Raw genomic sequence first — 19,957 nt, forward strand, 5'->3', positions numbered from 1 at the left:
TGGCGGATGGGAATGCGCGGCGGTGGTGTGTGCTTTTCTAGACGGGATGAGGGTTTACTTTGTACAGATGCTACGATTCGGGCAACCGGGACAAAAGGGGGTCGTGTCGAGGTAGAAAGTCCGCAGTAATCCATGTACGGATATATACCTTTGCCTGCTTTATGGTGTGGTGGCTCAGAGTCTTGGATGGAGACCCTGAAGCAAGATGTGATGGTGTGAGATTTGGCGATGGTTGAACTGATGATTGCTATCCGTACCTTACTTACCTAGCCCAGGGATATTGGATCAGTCATGGCAAATGGCGTCGAGTGTCTGCAATCCATCTCAGCGTACTATTTGTAACTGTTACTTCATGAAGCTTTCAGTCAGACCAGATATCTCAGTGAAGCAAAGCTCACTCTCAACTTCTGATTCCAAGAGCTCTCCATTATATCATCTGAAAGGTGGACCGGTGAGCTCTTACGGACCCGAAGCGATCGTACCTAGAATGGAAGTTCTGAAGCTTCAAGGTCGGCCCCGCGCCTTATCTTATCGTCCATATGGGGTATCCACTAATCCCGAACAGAACTAGCCGCTAAGAAATTCTCAATTGAGAATCTTTTTTTTTTTGTCTATCAGCATTTTCAACTCCAAAGAATTACTACCAACGTCTATCACGACGATACCCTCACATTTTGCGCTTCACCGCAACACTAAGCCCTCCCACGCCAGCGAGCAGTTCTTTGCACCTCCTCCGATCACACCACTTAAGCGCTCAAACGATCTACACAACCATATCACAATGGCAGCTACCGTGGGACCCCTCCCGCAGGTGAAGCTGCCCTCGGGACCGTCCCCCGTGACGGCCGAGCAGCGCTACTGGAAGTCCTTCAAGAACCAGCTCCAGATCCCCTCGCCGACCTCGTACCCAATCACTCACATCTCTTCGACCTCCTCCGATGGTCTCTTTGCCGTTACCACCGGCACCCGCGTCCAGCTCTACTCCTCCCGCACCCGCAAGCTCGAAAAGACAATCACCCGCTTCGCCGACGTCGCCCGCTCCGGCTCCCTGCGCCGCGACGGCCGCGTTCTCGTCGCCGCCGAGGATACGGGCCGCATGCAGGTGTTCGACACCCACTCCCGCTCTATCCTCAAGACATGGACGAAGCACCGCCAGCCCGTCTGGGCCACGCGCTTCTCGGGCTCCCAGCCCACCACCTTGCTCTCCGCCTCCGACGACAAGACGGTCCGCCTCTGGGACCTCACCGCCAACGACCCGCTCAACACGTTCGCGGGACACTCCGACTACGTCCGCTGCGCAGAATTCTTCCCCGCCACCTCCCCCTCGGGCGCCGGCAACGTCATCGTCTCGGGCTCTTACGACTCTACCGTCAAGATCTGGGACCCGAGAATAGGTTCCAACGCCGCCGTCATGACCTTCAAGCACGCCGCCCCCGTCGAGTCCGTTCTCCCCCTGTCCTCCGGCACCACCCTCCTCGCCGCCTCGGGCCCCCAGGTCTCCGTCCTCGACCTCGTCGCCGCCCGCCCCATCCACCAGATCGCCAACCACCAAAAGACCGTCACCTCCCTCAGCCTCGCTTCCAACGGCACCCGCCTCGTGACGGGCGGCCTCGACGGCCACGTCAAGGTATTCGAGACCACTGGCTGGAACGTCGTCTCCTCGACAAAGTACCCCTCCCCCATCCTCTCCCTCCGCGTTCTCCCGGCCTCCGACGCGCTCGACAGCGCGGACCGTCACCTCGTCGTGGGCATGCAATCCGGCGTCCTCTCCATCCGCACCCGCCTCACGGGCCCCGAAGCCACCCGCCAAAAGGAGCGCGACCGCGAAATGGCCGCCCTCCTCGCCGGCACCCTCGACGAGCACGACAAGGCCGCGAAAAGCAAGAAGCGTAAAGCCTCGGCCATGCGCCGCCTCGAGAGCCTGGGCGAGGGTCAGGCCGAGGTCATTGTCGCGCAGGACGCGCGCACCAGCGCGCCCAAGGAGAAGGCGTGGGAGAAGGCGCTCCGTCACGGGCGGTACGCGAGCGCGCTGGACCAGGCGCTGGACCCGCGCGGCAAGGATCACTCGCCGCTCGGCGTGCTGACGCTGCTGCTTGCGCTGCGGCACCGGTCTGCTGTGCGGGAGGCGCTTGAGGGGCGCGATGAGAGGACGGTGCAGCCGGTGCTCAAGTGGACGTGCGATCACATTATCGATCCGCGGTACGTGAGCGTGTGCGTCGAGGTTGGCATGGTGCTTGTGGAGCTGTATGCGCAGTATGCCGGTGATAGTGCCGAGCTGTTTGAGGGTTTCAAGGCTCTCAAGAGGAAGGTCACGAATGAGGTTGACCGCGCGCAGACGGCGTCTTCTGTGGGCGGTATGGTGGAGAGCTTGATTTTGGGGTCTGCTTGAGAGAGACAGAGGAAGGATGTTGTTTGTACATGACATTTGTGGTTTTTTTTTTGATTCTTTGATGGGTGATTGGGTGGGTTTATACCCCTTTGTCTTTTGAGTTCCAGCGCGGCACTCCCCGGGGAACAATGGCGCCCCAAGTCGCGAGAGACTTACTGGTGGGCAGTCTACCTTTTACTGTACAGGTTTTCGAGGAGCCTGGCCAGGCGAGGATATGGTGATAACGAAGACGACGCCGGTCGGACCATGGTTTTTGGGCTTCACGTCGCCATTCGTACTGCCAACAGCTAGTTGGGAGAGGAGCAGGGGAGGAAGAAGATGATATTCAAAAGGTGGAAAGGAATTCATCATCTAGGCTCCGTCTGGAGAGAAAGACACGGCACGCCGATGTGGACGACGACTATACCATCTTTGGTCAAACTAATGCATTGCGATGGCGTTGGGGATCATAAAAAGAAAAATGGAAGAAGGAGGGACTCGAAAAGAAGATAATTGTGTGATATAGAATGGCTACACAAATACCTGAATCTTCACGAAGATTTTATCTCATCTTTGACCACTTTTCGCCAGCATGAGTAGCAGAAGCAGAAAGTGACAGATATTGAAGGCCGTGGGCATCTTTCCGCCGCCAAATGGGTCGCTGGCCTGCCGGCTATGGGAAGCCAGTTTTCTTACGCTTCGACCATATCGTCGCTGTTCTTGAGGCTGGTCCAGGAGCGATATCAAAGATAAGAGAGAGGAATGAGGCGAGAACTTTGTATCGTCCTATCCTAGATATTACGCACTGAACCTCTAAAAACCTGCCGAAGAAAGCTGTCGATGGCCTTAAAAGGGCTCTGGGAGACCTTGCCGCGAAAACCTAATCCTACGCTTTGGTCGGCAAGCCGATCCGATACTCGGGTTCACACCTCCACCGGCGGCTGTGTAAGTCATGATGTTTTCTGGCATCTCAAGTTGCTGAGACATTTGGCAACCTGCCAGGGTTTTGTAATGTGATCGCATTACTTCAGGAGTAAACACTGTCTTTTTGAGTATTCTTGATTGGAAGTTTGCGCTTAGAGTAGCTGAGATAACTGCGAAGCCTCGGGTTCAGCTATGCATAGCCGGGAGTCCGTTGACAGCCCGCTCTCTCTCTCAGTAGATCTATGCGATACGTTATCTTCTATGGGGAGATCTAGTGTCCCAAACCGAAATCAAATGGTGAGCATGCTTTGGTTTCACCTAGTCGCGCACAGCTTCGGGCCAAGCCGTGTTCTAGGTCAAGCGAAGCAAAAGGTGAAGAAAGTCAAGATAGTGCTGGGCAGATAAGACATGGAAAACCACATGAGCAGTTGATTTTTATCGATGTTCTGCTCACATCGACAACTTCAATGTTTATGTAATCGGCACGAAAGATCTAGGAACTATGTGTAGAGAACTAAGTTGCAAAGAGGTGACAGATATAGACTTCGGTTGTCGATGAAGACATAAAATCATGGGATCCATCGGTCCAATCACCAGCACTCCCGAAAACCATCACCGCACTTCCTTAGTCTATCATGAATCGTAACGACCTGCAGGTAGCTGGTGTGTTGTAAGTGGCACGTGGCATCAACCGCGCCCGTCAAGCTGATTTGAGTTCATCTCTTCTTCCATCTTCTTCCTCTTTGTGCCTCTGTCCCGAGGGGGGAAGTTTCCGAGAGAAATGTTTCCCAACAATAACTAGCTCAATCTCTCAGCTTCAACCTGGATCATCCTGCGCCGTTCGCTGATAAGTTCGCTTCACGCGGATACCTTAAGTCATGATACTTCGCCTAGACTGGGGAGGGGGCTAAACCTTCCTAACCATTCGCATGCCTTTCAGTCCTGGGGTTTTTTTGACAGACCCAAGGCCAAAGCAAACCTGAAGAGAAAGCGGGAGTGTCTCATTTGGTATTTGACCTGGTATACCCTTCTTTTTCATCTTTCGCCCTGGGGGATGTTCGATAATACCTAATCTCTCGCCCGTGCGAGACGCGAGGTACCACGACCCCATGCTCTTGGCTCCCGATGACTACCACATGAACGCAACGACGACGAGCCCGAACACGCGCAAAGCACACGCTGCTACGCCAACCCCAGTCTCCCGGGTGGGATATCGTGTAAGGCACTACCAACGATGGCAGTAAACATGTCGAGCTCATCGCCAGTACCATTACCGAACTCCGTCGGTATGCCCAACACGGTCAACGCCACCTTTGATGCAACGCCCAGCCTTCCGTACTTTGAACACGCTTGGTCGGTGTTAAGTATCATCGGCGTATTCAACGTGTTTCTAGGGCTGCTCATTATCGGGATCACGTCGTTTTCCAAGCTCACGGTCGTACCCATCGTCTCGTCCGCAGCTGGCGCCATCGCGAATGGACTCTATTTCCACGCGTACTATGACAAGCCGTACCCTCTTGCGAAGAGGGCAGCGGCAGCAGCCATTGGCGACACATGTTGGCTCGTGAGTCAACCCACTTACCCGCATCATCCTTTGCAGGTTCCAGAGTTCTTATACCTCAAGTTGCTAACGGAAGCTCAAATAGATACAAGAAGCAGGGTTGCCCTTCTACAGCTTCATCATCCTCAACAGACTTCTGCGGGGCACGAAACGAAGAGTCTTCCACACCGTATTCTGGTCGACCCTCGTTCTCGTCACCGCCGTCAAAGTAATGATCATCTACTACCGTCTCCTCCGTATCCTGAGAGAAGACGACAGCCTCCAGGGCATCATCATCAGGATTCACATTGCCTACTTTGGTCTCTTCGCCGTGAGCGAGTGCGTCAGCGCCTACTTTCTCCTCCGCATCTTTGCCGAAGTCAGAAAGTCGTCAAAGGAGGCCGGTCTCCGAACGAGCTTCATCCGGTACCTGATGCGCAACACAGAGATCCGCGTCGCTTCGCTGGCTGTGGCGGCGGCGATACGGGTGATTACGCATTCGTTGAACGTGTGGCAGAGTAGTCCCGCGACGAGATACGTGGATCGGGCTGCTTATGCACTTGGGTGCTTCTTTCCCGTTATTATGTAGTAAGTTCTCACGTGGTTTTTTCCGAAAGGCCGGCTACAGAGTTGCTAACCATTTGCGGGGGAACAGTGTCGACTTGCTGGCATCGAAGCTGCAGTTCACGACACAGACGAATGATCCCTCTTTCGCTAGTGACAGACCACTGCGGGGCGCGGTGTCGTCTGGGAAGACGGAAGAATAATGGTGTAGACCTGTTTATTGTAGCGTGGGCCGTTCGCTTCATAATACACGAGATATCTTAATGAGACAAAAGGCAATACCGATCGAGTTATCGCATCCGCCGTCCGGGCTCCTCATTCCCAGCCATCGTCCCAGGATCTCGTGATTTAGGCTGTCTCTGGCACTAATACGAAAACACCATGCCGCGTGTCCAAAATCGTCGTCCATCACAAGAGAGCAGTGATATTTGGGTTCGGTTCTAGCTTGACTGCGAGGTTTCCTCTGAGTTCAACTTTTTGACGCACTAGAGTTGTTTACGGTTGAGGGGAATACGAGGTGGTCTGGTTTTCGACGTTGCATCGATCCTTCGCAAGGGTCTCTGCAACTTCTTTGTCTCTCGAAGCCGATTGGACCCAACTATCCTTCAGTCTACTACTAGGTGACTAAACACTCGTTTCGATTCGATTGACTATACATGTTCCTGGCAAGAGCCTAATCGCAGCAACACAACATAGGCTCTACTCCACCCTCGAGATCGTTCGCGCCCCCTGAGGGTCAGCTTACTTACATGTAACCCCACGTATTCATCTACAAAGTAGCTCATCGTCAAGGTCGTATTGGGGGCATACGGATACATTGAACGAATCCCAATATTGAGGAAATGCGATTCGGCTCAATAGGGGTTTCCGATGTCACCAATAGTAGGCTCGCTTGGCAGGGCATGAGTTCTCCATTTGAGTGTGGCGCTGACGAGCTAGTGCGGCCCGCGATCCTTCGAGTATCTGAGCTTCCTCATAGAGACAAACGTAGGATCACGGAACCTCCAGGGCAACAGAGCCGCCGCTTTGCCAAGGGTCCAGATTCTGTGGTAAATACAACATCGAACAATACGGCACAATTTCAGAGTCTACTCAGTACCTTCAAATGTAAATAACTCAAGATGTGCAAAAAACTATTTAAGATAGGCAACTACCTCAGCATCATGTTGTTATTACACTTTCCATCACTAGTCTTCAATCAGTCTGACCACTCTTAATCACTTCGGTTCGATATCCTTCAACATGAGATTCACTGTCGCTAGTGTTGCCCTTTTGGCATCCGCTGTAAGTCTAGATTTAGGCAAGGAGGACGTGCATCTGAGCTTTTTCACTGATTAGATCTTCTAGGCTATTGCCGCTCCGTCAGACAATGGCTTGGAGTTCAGAACTGCTGATGAGGTGAAAGACCAACTATTGCCCATCTCCGAGATGACTTTTACTGGCCCAGTCGTCGTCGGCGGCCCAAATGTCACCCTCCACGGCGATGCTTCCTCAATCTACGAACAGATCCTCGCCATCAACCCTTCCTTCGATGCGGAAGAATTCCAGGAGCCCGAGGGAGGCTTGGAGGCTAGACAGACCACCGTAAGTCATTCGATGTGCTTTTCGAGTCTACTGCACCTGCGTTGGCATAGAGAAGACCAGAAAGTTAACTCAAGGCAAAGAACAACTGGAACTGCAATCAAGGAACGTACGTCGAGGCGTACTACTCCCAGTGCGCCAACGCCATCAACCGCCTGATTACCCTTGGTACCAACTACTGCAGTGTACCTGCCAGCACTTGTGCTCGCGTGGCCTGCTCCAATAGCTGCTCCATTTACCTCTGCAACAACGTAAGTTGTCACTCGTCGCTGGGTTCCATAACATCAAAGACAAAGGCTAACGCCAACAGCGGTTTATCGAGACGAGCGTGTACTGCAGTGATATCGCTGTCGATATGGGCATCATTGTGAGCAAGTGTGGCACTGTTGCCAACGGCGACACCCGGGCGAGAGGCACGCTGAGCTTCCAGAGTCACTACACTTATCTTACCCAGCAGACTTGCTAAGAAAATTGTCTCCACGGCTGGATGCTTAAACTTAGCTACCATATCTATTTTTGAGTTTAATTTCCCATGACGAACTGTCACACGCCTTGTGAGAATTTTGGCCGAATGATTTCTCAAAATCCAACAGATTTATTGAGAGCCTGGCTCCTTGAGTCTTGCCGTGGCGAACCTTGCATGGCTTGACCAACAGGGGACATTACAGAATACGTTCATGGAATTCCGTACGTTATTTGAAAGCATATACCATGGCATCAGCCATGATCTCAATGAAGTGGGGGTAAGAGCAAGTCCAGAAATCTAAGTTTAAGACCGCAGTGTCTGACATTTTGCCATTATTGCCGTTTCAACTGTGTCTTGAGGATTTCGAGTTTGCCTCCTGTAGAATAAAATAGTAACATGAATGTTTCTTGAATCTTCTTCTCCGACCATACGTGCTACCTGACACTAAAATCCGTTACCAGTTCACTAAAGAACTTGATGTGCTGTAGGTGACTTCACTCTTGGTAGGCCTGATCGTTGCTAAGCATGTTTTGACTTCTTTCAACGGCCCATAGTTGAAGGTTCAATCATCCTGAATTCGTCCCACCCCAACTTTTTCATTGCTCTAAAATATCACACTGTCAAGATTTTGGTTGTTCTATATTTTGACAAGCTCGTGCCATCGCTTTCGGAAAGCCCTTTTTGCGTTGCACAAAGTTTTGTACAGTTTTTGCATTTACCATACACCAACAGAGGCAATGCTAAGAAGTTGTTGAACAGAGCCACAAGATTCAGGGAAGAAAAAGTAGTCACACCTGTTCCGTATTCTTTATCGTGGTCTGCATTGTGGCCCTGACCTGTCTGATGTAGTGACGCTGTCCTACGATCACCCTTTTCGGAATAACTCTCTCATGATTGTACACAGCGCCTGAGGGCTCGCAAAAATATCATTCATCATAACAATGTTCATGAGTTAGACACTCCTTGCATGAGATGGAAGTAAGCCACTGGGGTCACCAGCCATCATCTTCACTCAGCACAACTAAAGTCTCACATCAGAACTCAATGCAGTCCATCCCGACAGGTTCTCCACACAACTCAAGTACTGTTGCTCGGGGTCAGACGAGCACCACATCTCGACCACGAGGCGCTGCAAGTACAATCTCCACAGGAAATGCGAGGCCGATCCCAACAAGCACAAGTCAATCTTTTCGACTCAAATCGACATCCTCGCCGAAGAGTACGATTGCACCAGCTTTATCAAAGGCTTTAAGCAAACCACAATTAAGCTCTTCAACTTCGAAAGCACCACCTCCACCACCTCCGCCGCCTCCACCACCAGAGCCTCCCGAGGGAGTCGCTACCATGTAAGAGATCGCCTTTCGTCCGGCAGAAAGAGGTGGCCGAGGTGGGCAGTGGGTGATGTTGGAGGGAGATGGAGAAGACTCGGCGTTTGAAGTATGCGATGCCACCCGTCCTGGAGAAGCGATGTAAAGCCGTTCTTGGATAGAGAGGCCTTGTCCAATCAGCATCAAAGTTTTGAAGCCAGCTCATGGTCATAAGAATTGCAAGTATTCTGGGAACGACAATGGGCCAGGCAAATTTTCGTGTGATGGGGTGGCCGAATTTGCTTATGTCAAGGACCCGTATTATGGTTCAATTACGAGGTGTGGGCAAGCGATAAATCAAAGGAGCTTCGGTGCGAGGGTGGTGTGTTGGTTCCCAAGGGGATGATATAAATTGACTTTGGACATGCTAACGCTGTCAAATTGTAGACAACATGGCCATGGGGCTCCCAGAGTCGGCCAATAGTTGGCCATGGATATTCTACCGTTTGTGCTACCTATAACATGGAATATTTGCTACACAGTGGATGCGTAAAAAGAATCAGCCATTCTCACAAGCGTCATGAAACGACGGTCTCGTATTCGAATGCGACTATGGGCAGTTGCGAAGATAGTGGGTACTAATAATGGGACAAACAGATCCCTCAAAGTAGGAAGTGGGAAAAAAAAGAGTTCTAAGCAGCCTTTTCCCCCTTAGATATCTTTCAAATGACATCTTTAAAGAATTTCATTTCGTGATAGCGCTTTGAAAAGTTAAACCGCCGATGGACATTGTGTTCGACCTGCGCGGATCCTGAGGTACAGATAAATTATATAGCATTAAAACTTGTATACTCAAACAAACGCTTCATGTCTCTATTATCTAATTTCGTTACTTAGCTAACGGGGACCAGAGAACGGTAAGCCGGACAGAATTTAGGGCTTTGGTAGCTACACTACTCTTCCAATTACTGACACATATCGAGATATGGCAATGTGCCATGCTAAGTAAAGAAATTAATACAACTCAAGGCCTCTATTATAACTCATTTAAACCCACGCTTATAGTCATGCACGAATACGTGTGAAATGAATAATGTCTTTGACCAGCAGCGTCCTAACACAAACTGCATACTCCAGACAGGCTTACCTAGACATCTAAGTAAACATATAAAAACTAGAATAAGTACCTTGCAATAGTAATCACCTGGCAGACCTCTTTTTCACGACAGAATGCGTGCGTCTGCCATCATTTTGTGAAATCGAAGATCACTTCCACTTCACTACACCCTTTGTATTGCCCCTGGGTTTCGATGTTGGTCTTTTTCAGTTTTCTAACTCAATCACAACCACATGTACCTAATTGACGGCCGGAGTGCAAGATTCAAGATGACATACCATGCGGGCGGGTTATTAAAGCAAATGCTTGAGGTACATATTACATCTCGTCTTACTGTCGGCTTTCCGCAAGCTTGTCACAAAATGAATGCAATGCCTTCTTGGTAGCAAGCAACACAATTTTGTCATCTTAGGACTTGAACATTACCTGCACAGAGGGGAGCCTTGATGATGGTAACTACTGCAAGCTTGAAATGCCTGCAAAGGCCAACAACATTGTCCAATGGCATGTTGTAGGTTTCAGAAAGCAGCCACTCTGGTTTACACACATGTGGCAAATCAATGGCAACAGGAATTACGCGTCCAAGACAGTATGTCACGATGCGCCCTGTCCATTGTCCTTCTCGAGACTCGGCACGATGCCCTCATTTTTCATGCAGCACGAGCATCGAAAGTCCAAATTACCTACATGTACCAAGATTCTGTCAATATTCACATTCAACCTTCACCGCCACTCGTGTGGCAGGAATCTCTCAACCCATGAACGGGGATGGATCCTCGACCATGCTCAAAACCACACATTTTGCAGACGCCACCGATCACATACCTCCGAATCATGCCGGCAAAAAAAAAGCTGGTCTAGATGCGCAAGTTTCCCTGGCTGCATCATGTCACTACCAACCGGCTCTACCCGTCTCGATGCAGTAGCCATGCATTCATCCGTTGAGTGGCTTGCAATATTTTGCCAATGAAAAGGGAATCTCCTCATTTACAAGTCTCACCTCGCCATAAGCGCCCATCTGTACTCAGAATGGCCTCATAAGACGCAATCACTCATCCCGCATTCTCGTATCTAGTGTTGAACGAATGAATGTTCGCAGGGTCCGAGAAAGAAAAAGACACACAAAAAAGGCCTTTCAGCTGGACCCTTGGAAACGCCACAAAATCCCCCGCCAGGAATGTTTTCATCGTGTTCCGGGTTACCGTAAACATCAACATGCAGGACCACGGACCGGGCCACGCGCGGGGAACCTGCCTTGCCGCCCTCTAGTTGCAAACCGAAATACCTAGACCAAACATTGTGCGGCTGAGAAACGACTGAGACACTGGACGGCACGCACCTGGTAGACGGCACGACGGTTAACCACGCGGGATGGGTTACCCCGCCCGCTTCTAGTCTCAATCCGGCGGGGATTCTCAGAAATTCTGAGGATTCTCACGATCACCTGATCCCGTTCCCCCTTGAGCTGAGGCAACATCGCGAAAAAAGGCGTCATGGAATGGCATGATGGGCAATGCAGCTGGCAGAGACTAGAAGGTCCAGAAGCACCAGTAGGAGAGACATCGTGAAACTCTAAATGGCACGCAGCTACGGGCCTACGGCAACACGAATGGCTCAACATGCTCGGAACGAGGAGCTGAACGCCTTTGCTGCATTTTGGCTTGGTGATGTGCTGATTTTTGGCCGCATTGAGGAATCGAGACGACGGATTCATTCCAAGAGTCGGTGAAGGTCGAAGCGAACGGAAGACTCAGAAAATCTTGTGCTTTTGAGCGTGGAAATACTGCTTGGTTTCGAGTATAAGAGGAGAGATGAGAACCTGCAAATCCAATAAATTTTTTCTGCTCATCATCAGTCACTTCACTCTCGATCCTCTACTCTAATCACCATTCTCAACACTTGACCACTGCTCTTCGTTCAGTCTAGGAACCCTCAGCTTCATCAACATGTCTTCTTCCCAACAGCCCCCTAGGCCCCTCAGCCACTTCTCTCCTGTCCCCGTATCCGCTGTCTCCGCCTTGTATGACAACGACAACAAGATCCTTTATCTCAAGGCCCAAGGCAATGCCCTCAACATCACCACTGATATCCAAATCGTCCGCCTCCAGCAACTCGGCGGCTTGCTCTTCCAGGTCGTAGGATGGGTCGGCCCCATCAGCGAAGGAACCCGCCCTTACACCGTATCCAACACCTTCCCCATCGACCTCCCCAGCCGCGTCTTCCCCTCCGGCTCCGTCGTCATCAAGGGCGCAGACAACAAGCAGCTCACCGTCAAGATCGAGCCTCTCCTAAAGGACGGCGGCAGCAACGCCAAGCTCCAGACCTCTTCCAACGCACAGGCCGACTTCGAGATCCCCAACGTCAAGCTCATCCCCCCTACGGAGCCCATCATTACCAAGCTCGGACAGGGATTCACCGTCCGCCAGAATGACCAGTTCAAGGGCCAGGGAGGCAGCGTCGACGTCTTCTTCCACCCGGCCTTCGTCAAGCTGACCAACGCCAGCATCGTCGAGAACCAGATCGAGTGGACCTTTAACACCCTGCAGACCGGCAACACCCAGATTATCGTCTCCGTCTCCCAGCAAAACCCTCCCTTCTCCTACCGCGTGGTCCGCAACGTCATCGTCAAGCCGGCCGCCTCCACCGAGGCCCTCAAGCCCCTGGCCCTCTTCTCCGTCAACGACGCCTCCAAGGCCACCCAAGACAACACCGAGGCCGAGATCTCCAAGTCCGGAAACAAGGACTCCTCCAACTTTGTCATCCCCTCTTGGGACGCTGCCGTCAACATCGGCCTTCAGACGATCCAGAAGCAATTCCCCGACGCCAAGCTCCAGACCGCCACAGGCCGCTCCCCGACCGGCGCCGGCGTCGAGCAGCCCTACGAACTCTCCCTCGTCACCGTCACCGCCCGCCTCGGCAACAACAAGACGGCGACCGTCAGCACGGACGGAGTCCTCAGCTTTGGCCCCGTCCACACCGGAAATGCTCTCCTCGGCGTTGACACCATCAACTGGCCTGTCAAGGTCAACTCCAACGACGTCTTCTCCATCGCCCGCAAGGCCGGGTTCCAGGAGCCCGTCAACAACATTGCGCTCTCCAAGCCCATCGGCCCCACCCTTGAACAGCCGCTCTACACGCTTACCCTCGGTGACTTGAGCGTTCAGATTGGAGCGACCGATGGCAAGATCCTCAGCGAGATCCGATCTTAAGTTGAGCAGAGCTAAGCTCCAGGAATAAGTTGCAGTGGCTGGGCATATGATTTAGTCAAAATTTGCCCACGTTGTTGCAACTGGTTGGATTGGAGGTCTCTCCTTTGTCTAAAATTCTGCAGACTGAATGCAATTTGCAGTCTCTCCGAAAGTTTCCTCAATCTCGAGGATAAGCCAAAAAAACACCATCGTTCTATCGATATCTCTATAGTTATTAATATAATCCAATTATTTTACTCTATGTATGCTGTTCGTCAAGAACCTTTATGATACTTGACTAATCCAGCGGTCGAGGATAGTCCATGGCGACTGGTGTCGACTTTTCTGACATCACGTCTCGTGTGAATCTTACCTTTGCCAAATTTAGAGAAATAAGAAAATAATAGAGTAACGGCCTGGCAGAGCCTCAAAAGTCAGATGACAGATTGAATAACTTATACATGCTCTACTGCAGGTCGCTCATCTAAGTTCGTTAGTAAATGACAACTGTGTATTCAGTTTGCTTACTAGATGCACCTTGTAAAGCTGATCTTAGGATTGCACTTGTGTTCTGCAGGCTTCAAAAGTGTCTTGTCAAAGGGCACCCCAAACTCGGGATAATGGAGGAAGGTAGTTCATAAGGTTCCATAAGATTGTCTAAGGCGCAATGGCCAGACATCAATCAGCCCAGCCCCAAAAACTCCGTACATAATTATGCCCATCCGTACTATCTAGCGAACCAAACTCCAAAGCTCCAGGCCAAAGCAAACGCAAAACCACGCTCCATCACGGCAATATCGTGTGTTCTCAAGCCATCTTCTGACGTTTCGTGTCTGCTCCCGATGCGCTAGGAGGGTTGCCCGACGTCCCGTTGTTTGATACATCAGCCAGGGCCGGTCGTCCGGCGCCGTCCTGCTGCAAAGGACGCTTCATCGTGGGAGGTCGATACGAGTTCCGGTTGGCCAAGGGACTACCAGCGCCTCCAGGAGCACCGATACGGCGAGTCTGGCTGAACTGGGGGTGCGGCATGCCGACCCCTCCTCCCGGGCCTGCATTGCCCGGTCTCACCGGTGTGAAGCCGGATGTAGATGGTTGTTGCGATGGGGTGGGCGGAACGTGTTGACCAGACCTAGAGAGCGGCTTTGAGCTCGAGTGGTCTATGCCGGGGGTCTTTCGTATGGATGGGCTCTCGGCCTTTGGATTGAAGGCTTGTTGGCCGGCTGGCAGCAACATCGGGGCGTCAGCATTGTTCCCCTGCAGAGCAGATTCTGGGATTTGCTGTACAGCACGTGCAGAGAAGAAGCCGACGGGTTCGGCAGCGGCATTGCCGGCCTGGCCTGGCGTGGTCATACTGGCGTTTGCTGGGGGAGCGGACGGAGCGGAGGGGCCTGACGGGTTCGTGGGTGCGCGGGGTTGGTTTGGTGGTTGAGGTCGGTTGCCGTAGCCTGTTGGAGGGCCCGGTCGTGATTGTGCTTGGTTTGGTGTCTGAGGTGTTCGCTGATTTCCATTGTGTCCCAAGTTTCCTGCTGATGTGCTCCTGCCCATTTGACGAGACGGTGCTTGCATGTGCTGAGGTACGGGTGCTGGGGCAACGCTTGCAGCCCTACTGTTTGAGTTACCGTTTGTTGTTGGCGGGAGAGTAACTTCGTCGGGATGATCGCCTTCGGAAATAGCAAAGTCCACATCGTCGAAGTCTAGTCATGTCAGCAAAAGAGCTCTGCGCCCCATCAGCCACATTAAAGACTTCCTACCTTCGTCCATCAGGTCTTCGAGCGATTCCGTGGTCTCTAATTTCACGGGTGGTGCTGGTGGTGCCGGTGGTGCCTTTTCCTCCGCCCTTTTGACGACAAAGTCTCGCTGTCTGTGCAAGTCGTCCTCGTGGAACTTTTTCGGCTCAACCTTCATCTTGATCACCCTGGCGAGGTAATCCTTGTCGTATATGCAGTTGCCCAGCACGTTGCCAAAGTTCCTCAACGCTCTCTTCAACGCGTCTGTGGTGCCCTCCTTTTTTGCCTTTTCAAACGCCGCAGCCTTGCCCTTGCAATTTTCGATATGCCCATACCCAATATCCTCGTGAAATGTGCCGTCGCGAAGCGTCACTCTGATAATAACAGAGAGTCCGAGACTGATCCTCATCGTCTGCGGGTGCTCGTCGACAAAGTCGACCTGGATGTTCTGGATGGATGATGACCAGCCATTGAAGCCGAATACCTCGTTGGCGAGGGCGATGCACTTCTCGGCGGTGATGTAGTGGACCTTTTGGCCTGAGGGACCGGAGCGTGAGGATAGGTATTCGGGGCCGAGCTGCTTTTCGAGGCGACTTTGCAAAGTAGCGATTTCCTGTGCCGTGTACTCGCTCATTCGCTTCTGTGGCTCCTCGAAAGGGTTCACCACGATGCTGTGCTGATCGCCCGGGCTATGGTGGAGTGTGTCAGCGGACGAGACGCGTCTGGGAAGTGGCAAACATACGCGGGCATCTTGTCGAGCACGAAGTCTCTTTCGCACAAATTCAAGGGATAAGAATGCTCGAACTGAACTTGAGAGCTCGAATAGGTTCCCTCGAGACAGAAGGCCGGGCGTCGTGGGCAGAGCGAATATGGGCTCGCTGCTCAAAAGAAGTGAGCTGCAATAGATGTATCGCGCGTTCACAATTAACGCCTGCCTTGACGCGTCGAGTCGAGCGCGGGAGGCAGCAATGACGGGTAGTCATGTGACCGGGACATATGACATAAGCCCCCACTAACATTGGCTGGAGCTGTCTGCCTGTTCCTGACGGGAGGGCTGAGGCCTAGCCCCCGGGAGCGGTTCAGCAGGTACTTTCAGCGGGCAAAGTACCTGAAAAGCAAGCGGGCGGGGGAAAGGGGAGGGGACCTAGGCACCCGTGGCACCTGAACCATCACCTCAGAGTTCACTGCCGCTGTCGTCCGAACAGCGAACGGTTGGAGTAACAGCCTCCACAAACCTACCCCGCTATATGCCGCCAAAACGAGGTTCGAAAGCTTTAATTTTCCTGGAGCAACCCTGGAGCAGCCAAACAGTGTGTGTGGGAGCAGAGCGGGCGCGGCCAATGTCAGGTGCATCCCAAATGCCCGCAAGGTTGGAGGGTCATCTCGTAATCGGTGAAAAGGGGACGAGGATCCAATCTTATCACCACCAGCGAGAGACGTGCATTTTCTCTGACGAGTTTCAGGCTTTCAGCCCTTTCTTGACTCTAGTCCAACTCATCCAGAAGGGTTTAGTCTGTTGCCCAAACCACACAACACACGATACACGATACACACGCAAACGGAAGAAAAAGAGAAGTTGAACAGGGACAGGCCACGAGAAACATCAGATCTGAGGGAGAGGGGGCGGAGAGGTCGGAGTGTTTTGGTGTAACATGACCAGAGCGCACGGATTGGGAAAAGAAAATGAGTAATCTCAAGTTGTAAACCAGACGTCTCGCAGAGCCTGGAATTTTCGTCCACAGTCGACAGAGAGCAAAGAGAGGCAGCCCGGGAAGAACGGCGATGATAATGAAGAACCGTCTGCGGCTGACCCGGACCCGGCGCTTGTTAAAGGCTGACGACGATCAAGCACAGCACAGGGCAGAGGAGAGGGGTTGCATCAGGATAAACACCAATACAAGTCTGTCCCCGTACGAAGGTATCTCGTCATTGGATCCGTCTTGCCTCTCATGAATGTAGGTGTTTGTCAACGCCAAACACACAAACATGCAAACTGCAACAATGCTGCAGGCCGTTTTTCGTCCTCGATTTACAAAGGAGAACGCATGTGGCCATCGCGGATGTCACCGACTCAGTGGGCAGTTGAAACAGACATGCCGTCTTGGATGCACGCAAACTAAGCGACTCGTGGGACACGTACGCTTGCATGGATAGAACGTGCTAATACCTTAATTTCATGCTACACTAACATGAAGTAGCCAACTGCTGTGAAACCCTTATCTGCCCTGCACGACTCGAGCGTGAACTCGTTTCTTCTCATTACAAGGTGCCTCTCTCTCACACACTCATCCTCCATCAAACGACGCAGCGTCATCTCCAAGGGCGATAATTATAAGTCATGGGTAGACTGAACACTCCCAAGCGGGCGGGATCATCGATTGCTTGCTGTCCCCAAGATGCTGTCCCTGAAAACTAAGAAGACCAAAACTAACTACCTACATGCGAAGCGCGTGACTCGATTTCCTCGCCAACCGCAGGAAGAGACTGGGGAATAGGAACACCCCAGCTCCCGACCGCGAGAAGACTCGCAACTAGCGTCAGGAAAGGGATATCATCAAATCAATGAAGAATAACAAAACGCCGCCCAACCCCTCGTGGTCCTGACAGAAAAGGTGTCCGTGGAACCCAAAAGTCTATGCCCGTTGCCGTCCCATGCTGAATGAAGTAATGAAGGAAGTAACCCGTCGTTATAGTCGTCGTGATATGTTCAGTGGGTGCCGCCGACCGTGGCCGATGTCGCGGCGATGCTTATTATTTGACGTTCGGATGATTTTGTTCTTTCGTCGCCCCGGTCTCGATTTTCTACCAAGGTCCGACACGCACAGGTGCGCCGTATGTGCCAGACATGAGCTGGTTGAGGATTGAGTTCGGATCCGAGGATTGGTTTCCGGGCTGTTGTCCATTGGAGCCCCCGTTCGCCATCCAGCTGACGCTCGCCGCCATAGCATTCATTGCCGTGCCCATGCGTCCGCCCGAGATCTCGTGGTGTTTCGCCAGGGTCTGGTCCCATCCTCCAGTGTGCAGGCTCAGACCGCCCCCGCGCTTAGCAGCCTCGTTGATGACCAGGGCCCAGGCCTTTGCAATTTCGTCATATGCGCTTTCCTTGTGGTGTCGATATTGTTGCGGCTCCCAATCCGGAAGGGCGTGGATAATCTTGGTGGCTCCGTCCAGATATTGTAGCGAGACGGTGGCTTGGTTCTCGTTGGGAGGGAGATACTGCGGGGTGAAGTCGAGGAGTGCATCGATAAGAGCCGTCAGGGGCGCCTTAACCCGGTAGTAGGTGTAGTCGGCACTCGTCTCTCCGTACGGAATGGCGGCCTTCACCTTGTCCTGGTACTCTTGCAAAACGCCGTGTGCAGCGGCGACTGTCGGGCGAGGGGCGCTGCTCACGACCTCCTGGCCGATGTCAGGGTGACGCTCGCAAATTCGCTCGAGAACGGTTCGCAATGCGGTCGGGTCCAGAGTCTCCAGGAGTCGAGGAAGGGTGAGTGGGCGGCCAACTAGTTCATTCGAGCGAACCTTTTTCGACGGGCGCTGAAGTTGTCGTGATGAGGTGGACGGTGAGCTTCGGGGGGAGAGGGACATCTCGTCACCTTCCTCGTCAGCCTTGCGCTTGCGGCTGGTGGCCATGTTGTGAAATGGGCTCACTGTTTATGGGTTAGCGTCAGGATGCACGAGTCGTCGGGTAGCGGGTGCGAAACGAAATCGAGATTCGTCTTTCGCCCCATACTGAGCCAGCTCAGGGAGAGAAAACAGCGGCGAAAAAGATACTCACAAGAACGAGAGGGAGAAATACGGTTTGGGTCGTGGGGATGTTGGAAGAGAGGCGGTTGTGGCGACAACAACACATTCATGTTGTGATTGAATCTGAAAGATCGGGGAGTCGGAGTCGGGCGGGAGGTTTCCTGCTTTTTGACTCTGGCTGACGACGACGGTTGCGACCAACAACGACGACGGCGACGACGACGACGACAACAATCTAGGTGCGACCAGATGCTCGAGTTGCTTTGATTGAAGATGAGTCGGTCGGGCGGTAAGTGTCGGGAAGAAGACGGGAGGACGGGTTCTTGTTTGGATTGATTGTTGTGGGCTTTTTGTGAGGAGGGTGAATGTGAGGGGAAAGAAGAGCAGCTGGCAGCAGGATTTGGGCAAAGGAGAAGAAGGACGATGGAGGCGAACGGAGCGAGGGATAGCACCCGCTGCACATCTGAGGAAGCGAAGGGGACTGGAGGAAAGGGAAAAAAGGACCTTTTCCTCTTTCAGTGCTTGTACCGCACCTCTCGCCTTCTTTACAGTGGTGCTAAGCTGCTGGGGACTAACCTGGTAGGCTTGGGCCTGCTGGACCTTGCTCAGATGGCGGCGTGGGATTTGCTGCTGCAAGCCTGCAACTGGGTCACTGGATCGCTGGAACCACCTAGACCCAGCTAAGCAACGTGCGTTGGCTGGATGGGATGCCCACCTAATCCACTCTGTGTGCCGAGTTGCAGGCCTACAGGCTGCCCGAGTATAGAGGAATGCTCAAAAGGGCTTGGGTACGAATATAGATCCAAAGATGTGCTAGGGGTTGGACTGCATTTACAGTAGCTTGCCGATGTCCCCGTACTACGGAGTTGAGTAGAGAGAGGAACCTACAGTACCTAGAGAAAAAGGGTGCAGCGCCGCTGGGTCGAGCTGCTGCAAGCCGCCTGTAATATTAAACAGAAGCGGTCAAGGGCCCGATGGATGCCCTATGCCGAAACAGCAGACACCATCCACCAATCGCAGGAATGTACAGATACTTACGGTACCTTGAGAAGGCACACGACCGCACCTTACCGAGGCGGCATTGGTTGTCACTTCTGTACTCTGCGAGTTGTTGTGACAGGGGGGGGCAGCGGGATGGCGGCCACTGGGCGGTTTCGTCTGGGCGACTGGCGGATCTCATTCGTCGGGAATCGCCCGCACGTGAGTGGATGATGGAGGGCGCCAATCCGGCGGCGTTGGCGCCTCTGCTACTGGTGGGGGGTTGTCTCTGACTATTTTTTTTTCCCTCTCCCTCTCTCCCTCTTGAGTCGAGAGTCTCACTCTGAAGACAAGGTAGGTAGGTACCTTGGCTTACTACTTGAAAGTTACTGGTACAACTCTCCACTCTCTCTTCTCTTCAGCCTCCTTTTCAGCTGACTTTGATATCTCGCA

At 52.5% G+C, this 19,957-nt stretch overlaps 6 protein-coding genes across 6 annotated transcripts; 4 read left to right on the forward strand and 2 right to left on the reverse strand.

Annotated features, from left to right (window-relative positions):
- Window positions 1-781: 781 nt before the first annotated feature.
- On the forward strand, window positions 782-2,389 carry utp15 (U3 small nucleolar RNA-associated protein 15; the record flags this gene model as incomplete). The annotated part of the gene is made up of 1 exon (XM_053197579.2): window positions 782-2,389. One exon carries the CDS (start codon window positions 782-784, stop codon window positions 2,387-2,389), a length of 1,608 nt encoding a protein of 535 aa, XP_053044950.2.
- A 2,137-nt stretch (window positions 2,390-4,526) lies between these two features.
- On the forward strand, window positions 4,527-5,421 carry N0V96_005267 (uncharacterized protein; the record flags this gene model as incomplete). Its single annotated transcript, XM_053197578.2, has 2 exons — window positions 4,527-4,856; window positions 4,939-5,421. The coding sequence occupies 2 exons, from the start codon at window positions 4,527-4,529 to the stop codon at window positions 5,419-5,421; spliced, it is 813 nt and encodes a 270-aa protein (XP_053044949.2).
- A 1,403-nt stretch (window positions 5,422-6,824) lies between these two features.
- On the forward strand, window positions 6,825-7,443 carry N0V96_005268 (uncharacterized protein; the record flags this gene model as incomplete). The annotated part of the gene is made up of 3 exons (XM_065757352.1): window positions 6,825-6,980; window positions 7,061-7,228; window positions 7,288-7,443. 3 exons carry the CDS (start codon window positions 6,825-6,827, stop codon window positions 7,441-7,443), a joined length of 480 nt encoding a protein of 159 aa, XP_065614121.1.
- Window positions 7,444-11,813: 4,370 nt separating this feature from the next.
- On the forward strand, window positions 11,814-13,076 carry N0V96_005269 (uncharacterized protein; the record flags this gene model as incomplete). Its single annotated transcript, XM_053197576.2, has 1 exon — window positions 11,814-13,076. The coding sequence occupies one exon, from the start codon at window positions 11,814-11,816 to the stop codon at window positions 13,074-13,076; it is 1,263 nt and encodes a 420-aa protein (XP_053044947.1).
- Window positions 13,077-13,862: 786 nt separating this feature from the next.
- Window positions 13,863-15,532, reverse strand: RAD52 (DNA repair protein rad52; the record flags this gene model as incomplete). The annotated part of the gene is made up of 3 exons (XM_053197575.2): window positions 13,863-14,749; window positions 14,807-15,471; window positions 15,525-15,532. The coding sequence occupies 3 exons, from the start codon at window positions 15,530-15,532 to the stop codon at window positions 13,863-13,865; spliced, it is 1,560 nt and encodes a 519-aa protein (XP_053044946.2).
- A 2,052-nt stretch (window positions 15,533-17,584) lies between these two features.
- On the reverse strand, window positions 17,585-18,636 carry STS1 (Tethering factor for nuclear proteasome sts1; the record flags this gene model as incomplete). Its single annotated transcript, XM_053197574.2, has 2 exons — window positions 17,585-18,429; window positions 18,558-18,636. The coding sequence occupies 2 exons, from the start codon at window positions 18,634-18,636 to the stop codon at window positions 17,585-17,587; spliced, it is 924 nt and encodes a 307-aa protein (XP_053044945.2).
- Between the last annotated feature and the right edge of the window lie 1,321 nt (window positions 18,637-19,957).

Source organism: Colletotrichum fioriniae (assembly GCF_027942845.1).
Source record: "Colletotrichum fioriniae strain IMI 355084 chromosome Unknown scaffold_5, whole genome shotgun sequence".
Lineage (NCBI taxonomy): Eukaryota > Fungi > Ascomycota > Sordariomycetes > Glomerellales > Glomerellaceae > Colletotrichum > Colletotrichum fioriniae.